This window comes from Onychomys torridus, chromosome 11, assembly GCF_903995425.1.
Source record: "Onychomys torridus chromosome 11, mOncTor1.1, whole genome shotgun sequence".
Taxonomy (NCBI): domain Eukaryota; kingdom Metazoa; phylum Chordata; class Mammalia; order Rodentia; family Cricetidae; genus Onychomys; species Onychomys torridus.
Window position 1 is genome coordinate 62,494,757 of NC_050453.1, and position 15,248 is coordinate 62,510,004.

Consider the following 15,248-nt stretch of genomic DNA (forward strand, 5'->3'; position numbering starts at 1 on the left):
AGAGATTCCATATATTCTCTCTCTCTCTCTCTCAAAAAGCTTGTAATGGGCAGCAGCAGGCTAGGCAGTTGAAAACAACCAGACCACAAGCCCTTTCTTGAAGCCTTCTTTGAATCATTGTACCTTTGGCTGTGGAGAGCACCTGACCCCTGAGTCCCCAGATGGAGGCTGAGTGCAGTAAAGCTAGTCTTCGTGTGGGTGAAGGTGAGAAGGGGATTGAAGAAGCCATGGGGACATTTGGTCTTGGTCCTCCCAGGGTGACTGAGCTGTTTATCTTTCCATCCTCAGGGTCCTGGGTCCTTCTCCAGGACAGTCAGGCTGGCTTGGGCAGAAGGAAGGTCCCCCTGCTGCAAGTCCTTTACCAACACAGCAGGGAGCTTGTCTGGTAGGAAATGTGTCATCTGAATTAGAGTGATCCTTGGTGGCCTTTCTGCCTCCTGAGCTGTAGAGACATAGAGCAGGCTGTGAGTATTCTGGGGCAGACATAGAGATTTGCCTTCCTAAGAATGAGAGCCAAGTTTCTGGGAATTTCTAAGACAGAAGTCTGGTAGCTGGGCCCATTAGAATAATAAAGATTGGTCCAGATGATTTGATCCCTATCCCTGGGAACCTCAGCTTCTCCTGCTGCCTCCTGGAAAGTGTCGATCTCTTTTTACCAAGACCACACACCCTGCAGCACTCACGTGGAGCACTTACATTAGGAGTCTGCGTGCCTGGAACATTACAGTGAGAGCTTTGCAGAAAGTTTGCCAGGGTGGCTCCACACCGTCATCCCCCAGTGATCTCCTGAAGCCAAGGAATGCCTCTGAGGCACAAGTGTAGAGGGAATTTTAAGAAGCCACAACCAAGCATAGTTCAATGATTCAGAGTAGAATTTACCTTTTCTACTCTGGACACTCAATCTAACCTGACCCAGCCCTGAGGGTATCAGGTGGAAAGGACCATTCCTCTCCCTAGCTTTGGGGTTACTTATGCTCAACTCACAGGTCCTCTCTCTCCGGAGTCTCCGTTTCAATAGGACCAGAGCAACAAGCAGAACCAGGGCCAGCACACTGGAGACGGGAGTCAGGATCCAAGAGTTGCTTTCTCCTCCTGTAAAAGCACTGCAGGGGGAGGGGTGGTGGTCAGTGTGAGCAGAGCATGGGTCAGGGAGGTCGGAGCTAGATGGCTATCAAGACTGGTAGCCCTCCTCTCTCGTTTCACAAGTGGACAAGCTGAGTCCCAGGCTAACTGGCCACCCTTGTCCCTGGAACTGGCTCCCAGCCGAGCTGCTCTCTTCAGCTCCTCAATCCTTTGCTTCACCCCACCCTCTCATGCACGGGCCACAACGTGCCATCCTGAGAAAGAGGGTGAGTGAGAGTCAGGAGGTTGGCCTTGGCATTCGGCTCTGTGCCAACTTTTCTGTGTGTCTTCAGCAAGTTATTTCCCTTCTCTGGAGTTCTGGCCCTCACATGAAATAGAGTTCCAAGGGTTTCAGCCTAAAACATTATTTCATCATATCATTTAGGTTTTTGCTTGTGAACCACCAGAAAGCATTCAGAATAGCATTATCACAGCATGGGCGCTGAAGTGTGGAGATGGATGGCAGCTGATGCTTATGTACCCCATCCCACCGTTTACTGATTTGTAGATACAAAGGGAGAGAGGGCTACAGAAGGAGGGCCTGGCCAGGAAACAAGGCAGACTTGAGGCCCCAAGCCAGAGGAGGGGCCCAAGGCTTACCTCTTCATGGATGACCCTTGGCCAGGGGCCCACCTAGGGCTTCCTGATGAAAGCTGGCTTGGTGTTGGGGGGCTACTTTCTCCATCAATGTTTTCTAAACTCCCATAAATACTTCCAGATGGCACTGGCATATGTGTAGTATTCAACGTCCATGCACTTGGCACTGGGGATGACTCTTCCACGGAGTACCGTGTTTGTTGCTTAGAATCCTCCGTTGCTTGTTGTAGAGTTTCCCAGGTCACATGCTCTGAGATCAGGACTGATGGCCCAGTGGTTCCTGTGGTCTTCCTGGGTGCTTCTGGAGACGCGCTGACCTCTGTTTCCTCCCGAGGCCCATCAGCCTCTGAGGTTGCACCTTTTCCCCCACCCTCACTGGTGCTAGCACTAGTTGTTACTGAGTTTCTGGTGCCCCATATTCTAACACCTGGTGTTGTACTTAACATGCTTCTTGATTTTGAAGCTGGACTCTCCAGGGTGGGGACTGTTGTCCTGATAGAGCCCTCCTCTCTGCTGCTTGTCCTTGGAAGCATCATCCTGGCTGTTCTTGGGGTTTGTCTCCCATTGGGTGAAGCTGTAGTTTTGCTTATTCTTGTGGTTAGAGCTGTTCTGTCCCACTGTGAGCCTTGGGCTTCTAGAATCGGGGTGACTTCTGGGGTCCATCTGTTGGCTGTAGTTGGAGCTGATCTGTCCCACTGTGAGCCTTGGGCTTCTAGAATCGGGGTGACTTCTGGGGTCCATCTGTTGGCTGTAGTTGGAGCTGATCTGTCCCATTCTGACCCTTGGCCTTCTGGAATCGGGGTGACTCCTGGGGTCTGTCTGTTGGCTGTAGTTAGAGCTGATCTGTCCCATTCTGACCCTTGGCCTTCTGGAATCGGGGTGGCTTCCAGCATCCATCTGTTGGCTGCTGTAGATGCTATCCCAGGAGATGCTGTGATGAGCTCACCAGAAGCTGGAGCTGCTGCATAGGTGGTGTTGGAAGGACCTGTGTGGACACACCCAAAGAGAGGCTATGCAGGAAGGCTATCTAGACTACCTCCTGGATTCAGCAAAGAGAGGCTATGCAGGAAGGCTATCTAAACTACCTCCTGGATTCAGCAAAGGACATTTGATCAAACTGCTTGTTAAGAGATGCAGTCTTCTGCCAATAAGTCAGATAACATTAGAAGATGAGGATCCCAGCACTCTTCCATGGTTTTGCAAATATTCACATTTATATTTCTATTTCCTTCCCTCAGGCCTGCATACTCCCTATCCAGATATCTAGGAACCTGTGCTACTATTCAACAAAAGAGTAAATCAGCCTACAACTGTAGCAGATAGGTGGACTGCAGCATTCAAGGGAATTTATATGTTCACCAGAAAGATCCATTCTGACTGGGTGTTCTGCAGAGCAGCCTTTAGGGAGTATGCATGTGTGCACACACAGACACACACACAGACACAGACAGACAGACAGACAGACAGACACACACACACACACACACACACACACACACACACACACACACCACTTTAGACCTTTATGTCTGAATCTGGATCCAGCCTTTGGAACAGAGCCTTGGAACTGTCAGATGTCTTTGAGGGACTCAGCAAGGCACTCCTCTAGGGAAGCCTAGCCCAGACCTTCTGTCCTCTCATGCAGACATCACCAACACTACCTCTTCTCTGCATGTCTGAACACTAAGTTTTCTGGAATCAGAGAAGTCACAGCATCTTTGGACCTTAGTTCAAACATTCATTCTGCAACATTCAGAATAGAAAGAACCAGGTGGGTGGCCTTATATACGCTGTGGGGCACTCTTCCCTAGTATCTGACTTCTTGGAGATAACTTCTATCTAACTGAAAGCATACCTCTCAGAGCCTTCCTCCAACTCCCCTACTATTTATTGAGAAAGGCTCAAGGCTTTCTTGGGCTTATGAGCCGTCTCTTGTACCCATTTCTTCTGAACTTCGGCTTTCCAAAAATTGGCCCATCAGGCATCAGTCAGCTCATACCTGCAGACACAATCAGATTCATCCTGAAGAACAGCATGTCATTTCGGTCTCCGATGCCACAGCGATAAAGTCCTGTGTCATTCAGTGACAGTCGAGACAGCTTCACCGTGAACAAACTGCTCTGTGGCAAGTCAGTGAGAGCCACACGCCCTCTGTAGTCATGGTGAGTGTAGTGGTTGGTGGACACGATGGTGTAGCAGATCCACAATGGAGGCCCCAGGCGGCACCAGTATTTTCTTTGATGCCTGTTGACTGAGGAGGGGGCATAATGGCAATGGATGGTGACAGCTCCTCCAGGCTCCCCAGACACCAGCCTTGGGCCTCTCAATGCATTTGCACCTGCAGGCAGAGAGAATTGTCAATGGAAAGGGAATCCTGAGTGTAACCCCTGTTAGGGAGTTAGTCATGAACACTGCTTGTCAGAAAACACAACTGGGAAGGTGGTGTATAGAACCGAAGAGCTTTGCCACCGAGGAAGTAGGCCTTGGCCAAAGTACAGAGGGAGCTGAATTCAAGGCCTCATCTGAAAGACTCTTACCCAGAGCTTAGCGAACACTGATGTATTAGCTGTGCTCGGGTAAGTCTGTTCAGAGTCTCATTCATCCCACTGAACTCCATCTACATGCTTATGAGAAGGAGGAGGCAACTCCAGGCAGAGGGCTCTGGTTTACACAGCAGATAAAAGAGAAGTGTTAGTGCCGGCGGTGGTGGCGCACGCCTTTAATCCCAGCACTCGGGAGGCAGAGCCAGGCGGATCTCTGTGAGTTTGAGGCCAGCCTGGTCTATGGAGTGAGATCCAGGAAAGGCGCAAAGCTACACAGAGAAACCCTGTCTCGAAAAACAAAACAAAAAAACCCAAAAAACCAAAACAACAGAGAGAGAGAGAGAGAGAGAGAGAGAGAGAGAGAGAGAGAGAGAGAGAGAGAGAGAGAAGCTCTACTAGTGTGGGCGTATTTGTAACACGAATTGCTAAAATAACATGTCCCCACATGTATTGGTGTGCTTTCCTCTGAAGAGTAGCATGTTCTGCCTGTTTGGTTTGTGCATCTTCCAGATCGACATTTTCCCACACTAGCCACTTCTCTCTAGAACTGAGCATACACGGCACACAGCTGGTAAAGAGCACAGGTGAGAAGCTTTGGCAATGTTTAGCTGAACTGGAGTATATATAAGCCAGTGTGCAGGAAGACTTTAATTTGATAAGGTGGAAGCAGAAACAAAGTTGTTGTTGTTTTTTTGTTTGTTTGTTTGTTTGTTTTTGTTTTTTTTTAAATTTTTGAGACAGGGTTTCTCTGTGTAGTTTTGGTGCCTCTCCTGGATCTTGCTCTGTAGACCAGGCTGGTCTCCAACTCACAGAGATCTACCTAACTCTGTCTCCCAAGTGCTGGGATAAAGACATACGCCACCACTGCCTGCCTCAAAGTTTGTTCTTTCACTGACTTTTTACACTCTCTCTGAACTCTCTGCTCCTTAATGAGACACCAGGCATAATATGTGTACAGTAGATTTCATTGTCTCTTCAGGCACACACCATCTAGTCTAGCCTAAAATTATACATCCAGCCCAATGAGACAACAGACTGAAACATGAGTGTCTCATCTAGCTGAAGGTTTTCTCTCTGTTCTCGCTCGGCTCTGAGATTTCCAGGGAAGAGATGTACAGGTTGGGTCTCTGGCTTTGCTTTCTTCGGATACTTAGAGCTGAGGCCTGGGGACCTCCCAGGACTGGCACAGAGAAGGGGTGGTGGTGCATAAGACAGTGTTTCCATGCCTGGCTAATGTCCAAAGTCGTCTCTTCTTTATTTGCCCCCCAGCTATCTTTTTGGTGGCTCCTGTCTCTAGTTTTCTCCTTGTAAGAATGGTTTCTTATTTTGCTGGCCTTTTATGGCTTCCAGTAACAGCCCTGTGACTTCTGGCTATTTGTACCTCTTTTGGTGGTCACAGTCCCCCATGGATGGCTCTCTTGGAGAGGGTCCTAAATTGGGTCAAAAGAAGCACACTTTGTCTTTCTGTCAGAAGAAACCTGGAGGATAGTGACAATTTTATTTGTTCACTCTCTAGACATTCCTTCCCTCACATGGCTTAGAGCAAGAGGAAATGGCGTATCTCTGTCCAAAACAATTTTTACATCAAGCTCTTCAGCCCTTCTAGAGTTCTTTGCCCTCCCTTAGGAGCCAAGATGGCTGCCTGTTGGGCTGTTGTTGAGACCAGTTTCATAATTTCTTCCTATAGAAAGACCGCCAAACATTCAGTTTGGGATATGAGTACCTGGTAGTTTGCTCTATGTCTTTAAGGCTTCTGAACCCATGAAACTTCTGACCAGTATTCTCTTACCGGAAACAATTAAAGAACTTGTGGATCCTGGTACAGGAGGAAAGTGCAAGACTTCTTGTCCAAATTATTATGTTTCAAGATGAGGCTGAGTATAATAACATATGCTGCAATCTCATCAAGAGGCAGAGGCAGACCTGTCTCAAAAAAGAGCAATACCTACCTGGCTCACAGGGATGCAAACAGACTCATCTGGGAATCAGCACCTGGATTAACCATGCTACCTGGGCAAAGGCAGTGGAAACCACCAGAGAAGTTATTTCCTCACCCACCCATCCCTAACTCTACAGAAACAGCTGAATGAACAAGAACTGGATGCTTAGCTGAGCAAAAGAGTTGGATAGGTCCCTGTGAGCCTTTTAATTTTTCAAAAAATTTTGAAAGGGATGCCAGTCCAGATCTAGGAGACATTTAGAACACCAAACAGATGAGACTGGAAAAGAGCTCCTCCTGTCATATTATAATTAAACTACTAAGTATACAGAACAAAGAAAATACATTGAAAATGCCCAAGAAGCCTCCAGTCACATACAAAGGCAGGTCCATCAGAATAACAGATTTCTCCATTGGAACTTTAAAAGCCAGGAGAGCTTGTAATAATATATTTCAAGTCTTAAAAGGTGACTACTCCAACACAGACTGTGATCCCCATCAAAGTTATCTGTCATTGAAGGAGAAATAAAAACTTTCCACAATTAAAATATGCTAAAGAAATTCATGACTACTAACTCAGCTTTAACAGAAAATACTTGAAGAAATCTCTCAGATTGGAGAGAAAGTCAAATATATCCATGGCGCCACAGAAAAGAATAAACCACTCTTGAATGATAATAGTTAAGCTAGACAGGAATAAGAAAACACCAAATGCAACAAAATCAACAAAATTTGACAGGAATTAGTGCACACTTCTCAATTTCCCATAAAAGATGGATTAATACTACCTTAGGGCAGCACCATGGAAAAAGGTGTTCTGTGCAAATTGACCTTTGAAATAAGCAATGCCATTTTTTCTAATATCATCAAAATACAGAGGCCATTTCCTGATGATTGAGGGAGCAATCCTCAAGAGGATGTTTCAATTCTAAACCTGCATAGAACACAGGGACACCCAAATATGCTAGATGCAAAGGCATAGATTAACCCTAACACAGTAAGAGTGAGTGACATTAATACCCCACCCAACAGACAGTCACCCTAACAAAAACAAAAACATCTGAGTAAGATGACATGTAGATCAAATGGTCAGTGGATCTGGCAGATAGCTATGGAACATTCCGTCTAAACCTGGCAGATACGCTTTCTTCTCAGCAGCCCAATGGGTCGTATGTTAGAACACAAAGCAAATCTTAATTCATATAGGAAAATTGAAAAAATTCATTGTATTCTATATGGATACAATAGAATAAAACTAAAATTCAATAGCTAAAGAAACTTTAGAACACACACAAACTCTTGGAAATTAACTAGCATGCCACCGAATATTGAATGGATCAGAAGAGAAACCAATAAGAAAATTAAAAATGTTTTACTATTAAAATGAAGATACAACATAGCAAAACTTACAGGATACAATGAAAGCAGTTCTAAGAGGAAAATTTATATATTATGAAAAAACCATCGGTACCTCAAATGGATTGACAATATACCAAACCCCAAATCAGTAGATGGGAAGAAATAATTAAGATCATGACAGAAATTAGTGCAATAGAAATTAAAAAAATTTCATTATAACAAAATTTTCATTATAATAAGATGAATTTCATAAACAGAGAGTTGTTCTTTGAGAAGATAAACAAGATTGATCAACTCTTAGTCAAACTAATGATAAGAAAGAGGAGATCAAATCAACATTTAGAAATGAAAGGGAAGTGTTAACAAATACTAATGAAATGCAGGAAGTTATTAGTACACACCTTAAAAACATATATTCCACTGAATTGGAATCCAAAAGAAGTGAATGAATATCTACATGTATATGACCTATCAAAAACTAAACCAAAAGGAGATAGACAATCCAATGTATCTGTAATGAAATTGAAGAAGAGATAAACATTTTCCTGGCCCCGATGGATTCACAGGTGGATTCTCCCAGACCTTCAGAGAATTAACACCAATGCTTCCCAAACTGTTCCATGATACAGGAAAGAAAGGGACACCATTAAACTCTCTCTACAAAAACCACTATTATCTTGATATCAAAACCAGATGGAGACACAACGAAAAGAAAACTAGAAGCCAGTCTTCCTGAAGAACACAGACACATGAATTCACAACCACTGTGATTACCTTTGCAAGACTGACACAAGATCTGGTCTGCCACTATTCTAGTAAGGACAGGAGAACGGCTCAAGAGGCCCCACCCCTCCATGAGGACTTAAAGGGAGTTAATGCCTGCTGGGGGTGCTCCTGAGGGACCCTTCTCTGAGGATCTATGGGTAGTTAATTGTTGTTGGTGTAGACCCTGGGAAGCTGACCATATCTTTGTAAACAACTCTTTATCCATGCTTCTGTAAGCAACCCTAATTAAAGTAATTCACACACACACACACACACACACACACACACACACACACACACAAGTTGAAGGTGACTACCTAGAAAGAAGAGGGGGATCTGCTAGGATGGAAGTCAGGCAAGAGATGATAGTGGGGTTAATATGATCAAAATACACATACATACATAAAGTATCATAATGAAGTCCATCGTTATATATAATTCATATACACTAATGTAAATAAAACTAAAAAATTAGACCAAGAAGACAAAGACAAACCAACAATAGCCACAAAAGAGTTTTAAGATAGTGACAGCAGAGCATAAACTCAGCTGCCTTCTGAGTACTTGCAAGTTGCTTGTCTCTTGCGTCTAAGGTCTAATTCCAGGAGATTAGCTATCATAAATGCTTTGATAGTAGCAATACCACTGAAGGCTTATTTAAACAACACACCACTCATGATAAAGGTTACTCCTATTACGTTTTAAAATTAAAAAGCAAGAATATTAGTCGCCATTAAAAATATTATTATTATAATGTACACACCCTAGATTCTAGGAATTCTTGTGTCCTAGAGTTGGCACATTTAAAAGGATCACTGTACCATTAGTCAGGAGGATGGGACAGTCTAGCTTTGCTGACTGAGAATCTTTGATGGACTCCTGCAATGCACATAGTTTTCCATGAATACCAGAATTAAGAACCAACATCTCAAGTGATGAGCTACTAACCAGTAGCTCTTGGCTTCTGGAATAATTAAAGGTTTGAATTTTGTATTAGTCAACTGTGAGAATTAGAGAACAGGCTGGCATTTAGGATTAATGCACCTGGAGACCCTGTAGCTGTTCTCTGCTTCTTGGTGGATGTGGGGGACCCGATGTCTCACTCATTTCTACCATTACTAAGAGTAGTGGGTTGCTATGACTTCCACTGGGGTCAGGCGTAGGGATGGGAGTGATGCTTGCAGTTGAGACAGACCTTCCACTGGGCCAGGGCTTGGTTTGACAAATGAGGTCTTTGGTCAGACAGAGGGAGAAGAGGGCTGTACCTGTAAGGGAGTTCTTCCAGCAGCAAGGGGGTGTGGAAGCTGTGTGTGCTTCCATAGTGCAGAGATGGGTCCTCGAAGTGGGAGAGTCAACCTGTAGCCCTCTGGAATGGGGTCGTCTGTGTGGAGCGCTCATGGATGAACCTGGGCAAAGGGAGAAGCCAAGCCATCAGGGGGCACCAAATGCCTACAAAGCCATTCTCAGGAAATAAATGTAATGTCAACTCTAATTTCTGCCCCACATCCTGTGGACTAAGAGAGCAAATTCTCACATTGCTCCTGCTGGCTCTGCTCCTGCTGGGTATTGAGTGGCAGAGCAGAGATTGGGGGCAGCCAGAGACTACACGCCTTAACATTCACAGTCCCTGTGTGGATGCAGGGATGTGTCCCTGAATGAGGATTAAAGTCCTGACCAAAATATTTAACAGAATCCTTAGAACAATCAGGTTTAGAATACACGAGACATGAAGAGGACTGTTACCTCTATGTGAACAGAGAGGTCCCGTGCCTTCCTGAGGGGCAGCCAGTGATTAGGAGTTCTACATCACACACAGGACAACACTGACTGTTGGTTTACTCTGATTTGTTGATGAGCCAGACATGGTTAATCCATTTTTAGTGTTATTATAATGTTTTCACACATTAATGAATTCAATAATGATTTGTAAAACACCTCTCTGGATTAGAGTCTAAACAACACACACACACACACACATACACACACACCCCACATTCTTCCATTGCTCACCGTTACCATCATAATAAGTTACACAGAACTGCAAGGGGAAAGGATCATTTACCCACTTGCCTGGTCTGTTCCTGGCCTGCCTCAGCACATGAGGCTGCAAATACTATTGGGACTGGATTCTATCTATCATCCAATTGTCCTCAGCTCCTGGCACACACTAAACCCTTAATGACTAGCATTAAACAAATGACTAAATGCACTTAAATTTTTCATCGTATAATTTCTTTGTATACTGACTTCTTTACATGTAGGATAGGGTTCCATTTTTATATTGCTAATGCTGGGCCTGGCACTTAAGTGTTTGTTAAATGAAGGGAAATGAAGCCTGTAACATTTGTGTTTTGCATACTTTGGAACCTTGGAACACCCTGTAAACAGCTAATTTTCAAGTCATCCACTTAAATGGAAGAGAGGGGTTGGGGGAGCCCAGGTGTGTGTGTGTGTGTGTGTGTGTGTGTGTGTGTGTGTGTGTGTGTGTGTGTGTGTGTGTGTGTTGGGGGGTTGTCTAAACAATGGCTATTCTAGATATCCTTGAGCCGGGCATATGCAGTCTCTGGTGAACTCTTGTGGCCTTCATATCCACAGCACAACAGTGTTGGAACCCAGGAGAGAAGACAATAGATCTGCCTGATTGGTCTGAATTCCATTCCCAGGTCCCCAGCAGTCTCTGAAGCCCCACTCTAGGCTGTGTTTGTGGACTCACCATGGAGCAGGCAGAGTATGAGGAGGAGTATTTTCCACCTTGTTCTCTGGTTGGAGACCTGTAACCAAAGACAAGAGGCCCAGGGGAGACATATGAGAAGCTAGAGTAAGTGGCAGGGGTCCTAGGCCATGCACTGCTGCTGTGGAATCTCAGTTTGCTCCAGCAGCTGAGGGACTCTAATTGAAAGGCAGGGCCAGAGAACTGCCTGTCGGGGAAGTGGATACTACAGAGTAGTGCAGAGTGGAAAGAGCCATTTCAAAGCTAGAGCACAGTTTGCGATGCTTGGAAAGGGATCTGGCTCTTCTCCAGGAAAAGATGGCGGTTCTGAGCCACTGATGGACACTGTGTAGTGGGTACCGCATTTCTGGGATAGAGGATATCCCTCCACTTTCTCTTTTCATCCTTTCTCCTTGCAGAGGGGAGTTATTTCTTCAGGAGGAGCCTTGTGTCTCACTGTTCATGTGTGACTGAGTTAAAACTAAATCTTCACCCTGCTGGCACTAGGGCATCATTCTGTTTCTTCTCCATAGCCTCTAGAAAGCTCTCTCGGACCCTTCTCATGTCCATCTGACCTTCGGTTCTGCATTCTTCCGCTGGCCTTGGGAACTCACTGAAAGAAGAGCCTTGTGTCACATCCTTTTACTTTTAGGCTCTAAAACCAGATCAAGCATAGTGTGAGCCCCGTGGGCAGCTATGGGGAGCAGGAGTCCAGTGCTCCATCAGGGAACCCCATAGGGGTCACTTCTCAGGGTTAAATAGACTGAGATTGCCCCTCATACACATCATCTGTGTTCACTGAGGATTTTCATGGGTGCTTGGCTGCAGTTCTCTGGATCCACAGGCGCCATTGTTTCATTTCGTTTTTTTCTTTTAATGTGAACGTATACTTTACCAGTCTTAAGAAAGATCAGCATACCAACTTTAAGGCACACAGGCAAGGAACCCTTTGACTCCCAACTATGCCCAGTTGTGCAGGGTCACACCAAAAGAGGAGAAACGAGAATAGAAGGGGGAAGAGAGAAAGCAGGAGAAAGGGAGAGTAAAAGGGGGGAGGAGATAGGAGGAGGGAAGGGAGAGGAAGACAGGAGAAAATAAAGACTCTAGACTAGGCTCCCAGCAGCCACCTGTGCCCTGGTTGGCTCTACTCAGTCATGTCTTCTAAAACCTCTGACTGCCCTACTGTCTAGGGACCCGGAGCTGCTTGTTTGAAAAGATCCAGCTTTCTTCCATCTTCTAGCTCCCTCTGCCTCTCCCTTGGGCACTGTCAAGGGCAATCCCCTCCCTTCCCTGCCTTACCCCATCCTCTTCAGGCTCTCCCAGGGTGTGACTGCACCTAGTCCCTAGTTTGATTAATATTCACCAAATCCAGGTTCCCTGCATGCTTGGTACTCTGACTTCCTCAGGCTACTGTTTCCAAAGTGTCAAGTCCTAATACAGGTCACGTAAAGGCCAATATCACCAGGCGGCCCAGTTCTTCTGAAGCCCAATGGTGTGACAGTATCTCAGCTTCAGGAGCAAAGCTGCCTGCATGGGGCAATGAGGAAGCATGGTGTGTGATAAAATAAAATGTCCCTAGCTACTTATCGGTCTTGATTGGGGGCTGGAAGGATATCATTCCATGGAATGTCTCCAGTCACCCTCCCTGCCAGTGACCTTCAGGAATCCTTTCTGCAGGACACTGAGAGTCCCAGGCCTTTGTTACCTTGCACCACATTTAGAGTTTAGAGTCCTGCCAGGAAACTCAGCCACCTCATTCTCATTACAGGCTGGTGTGTGGCTTCCCTTAGCTCCCCCGGAGCCCCTCTGAATCCCACTTCTCACCCACCTTCATCCGCATTCTGTGGGGTGGTCTGGCATGTGCAGGGAGAAGAGCACAGCATCACCAGGCTTGGCATGGCTGGAGGCTGCTACGTTGACCCAGCTGCTTCTCATCTACTACAAAAAAAGAGCCTTGCCTGGGCAGCTATGTGTTCTGCATCTAATGTGCACTGCTTCTGTCCTCCTCCAGGTTTCAGACTCAGTATACTTTGCTGGGGCAAAAAGGAGGACTGAAGAAATGCTGGGGATTGAACTCCTCAAGTCTTCTCTGGCCTCTGGGAAGAGCCTACCTGCTCGGAGGTGGGCCCTAGAGGACAAGTCACATTTGCTGCTGCAAATTACTACCCATTCTGAGAGTAAGACCTAGACCTCCAAGAGAAAGCCATGTTACCTTTTGTTCTCTGGGCTTAGCTGGGGCGTCTTGGTCCATCTTAGTCTGGAGCAAAATCGACTTGGACTTTTTCTTTTATCCAAGGAGATGCTTGTGTTTCAGTGTCTGCCGGTTACTTTCTCTAGATCTGGAGACTGAGAAGGCAGGATGATCTGTTTGTTGATAGTAGTGGGAGCTGGAGCTGGAAGATTGGGGTTAAAGGGGGAGCCCTGCCACTCACCTCGGACCAGTTGTAGCAGGGTCCCTTCTCTTGAGTTTTACTGATGAGACAAAGTCAATGTTGGCCTCTTGGCCTCACTGTCACTTTGGAACCTTTTCCAGGGCTGGTGACAGTAGCTTCAGGGAAGCACATTGGTCCCTAGCTTCTCTTCTCTTATACCCTGTTGGAGATCCCAGACTTTTAGGGAGCCCCATCTCAGAAGCCCCCTTAGGAACCTCCAGAACCAGTGATGCAATGGCTGAGCCGGGGAGAAGGGGATTTCAGGGTTCAGGAAAGGAATTCCCCCGAAAGCTGGCCATCAGCTGCTGCCCCACTACTGACCTGGACACATCAGCTTCTGTGAAGAAGAGAAGGCATTTGAGTGGTTTGTTTCAGTGGCTTTCATTCAAAGTCATGCTCTGCTGCTCACTGACTCGTGTCCTGAACAAAGAACAATACATTAATGAGATGGTCTTCACAGACAGAGAACACGGGCAACAGGGGCCCAAGTAGATGCTGCACTTGAAAAGCACCACCGGAATTCCCCTTGGGAAACTGTCTATAGCGGCTCTTCTCTTTGCAAAAGATACAGTGTTCCTATGTCTCTTCAGTCTTGAACTGTTAGAATCCAATCGCTCAAAACAAGGGTGCTCAAAGGAGGAAGGATGCTGCGGCTGGTGGTTAAGGACCCTTTCCAGGGTCCCTCATAGATAATGACAACCTTGGGCCAGATCCAAAGGCCCTTCTTCCTTAGAATGAGTTCAGTTGGTGCTTTGTTACACCCCATGAACAACCAGGGGCGGTTGTGGATATTATCCAATGCTTCCCCAGGTGTGACGACATTGAAGTAGAAGGGGGATTCTTGGAGTATGACTAGCTCTCTCTCTCTCTCTCTCTCTCTCTCTCTGTGTGTGTGTGTGTGTATGTGTGTGTGTGTGTGTGTGTGTGTGTGTGCATGTGTACTAGTGACTGTGATAGTCATGTTTACTGCTATGCCAGGACTTGGCCAGCATAGGTTTCCACTTGGTTCCCATTCCAGAGCTCCTGGTCTTCACCCCCACCAATAGCCTCTTGAATACCTTAGAATGCACCGGCATTGTGAGAGGCATCCTCTTAGAAGTGTGCAATATGAGGAACTGCACATGACCCTGCCTTCAGAGACTGATCCCCAGAACTAATAATTCCCATGCAGGTGGTAGAGAGGCAGCTAAGGCCCGGCTTCTCCCTCTCTTCTCCTTAGGAATCAATATCACACCATGTTGAATCACATAGACTTTGAAGCCAGGCTTCCCTTCCCTTCAAGTTTTTGTGGGAAAATAATATGGGCCAGATTGTTTATTCTCTTTAAACCTTGTTTTCCTAATGTTTAGGAAACCTCACTTTCCTATGTTAATCAAGAAATAACAGCTCTTGCTTCATAAAGGCACCATGTAAAATAAATGCAAAAAAATTGCAATAAATTCCCAGAAAATGTTAGCCATTGATGATATCCTTACCTTAGTTTATAGCAAGAGGAAGCAGGTGTCTTACACTAACCAAATGCTAAAACAAAAAAAAAATCCTTTGCAAGTTTTCATCTGTCCATGAATTTCCCCCTCCATTCCTTCCCTTACCCCTCTCATTCTGTTATTTGAAAGACTAAAATTAAAATGGTTTAGGATAATACTGAATTAAAATTCATATTTTAAAGTCAACATCACACTTCCACTTTATAAATAATGCATATTAAGGCGTGCCTTCAGAATTTAATCGACTTCACAACCGTTTGAAGACTTTGAAGCCACTGAAGGCACAGATGATTA

The 15,248-nt window shown here is 45.6% G+C and overlaps 1 protein-coding gene across 1 annotated transcript; it reads right to left on the reverse strand.

The window, feature by feature from the left end:
- Positions 1-284: 284 nt before the first annotated feature.
- Positions 285-13,286, reverse strand: Fcamr (Fc fragment of IgA and IgM receptor). Its single transcript, XM_036201779.1, has 8 exons — positions 13,248-13,286; positions 11,039-11,096; positions 9,591-9,731; positions 3,719-4,057; positions 2,578-2,704; positions 1,723-2,382; positions 985-1,103; positions 285-442 (listed from the first exon to the last, which is right to left on the reverse strand). The coding sequence occupies exons 1-8, from the start codon at positions 13,284-13,286 to the stop codon at positions 285-287; spliced, it is 1,641 nt and encodes a 546-aa protein (XP_036057672.1).
- Positions 13,287-15,248: the final 1,962 nt, after the last annotated feature.

Coding starts and splice junctions, on each gene's coding strand:
- Fcamr (XM_036201779.1), bottom strand. CDS start 13,286: ATGGACCAAGACGCCCCAGCTAAGCCCAGAGAACAAAAG. Junction 4,058..9,590: donor CTGGAAGAACTCCCTTACAG/GTACAGCCCTCT, acceptor CTCTGCCTGCAG/GTGCAAATGCATTGAGAGGC. Junction 2,383..2,577: donor CCGATTCCAGAAGGCCAAGG/GTCAGAATGGGA, acceptor TACAGCCAACAG/ATGGACCCCAGAAGTCACCC.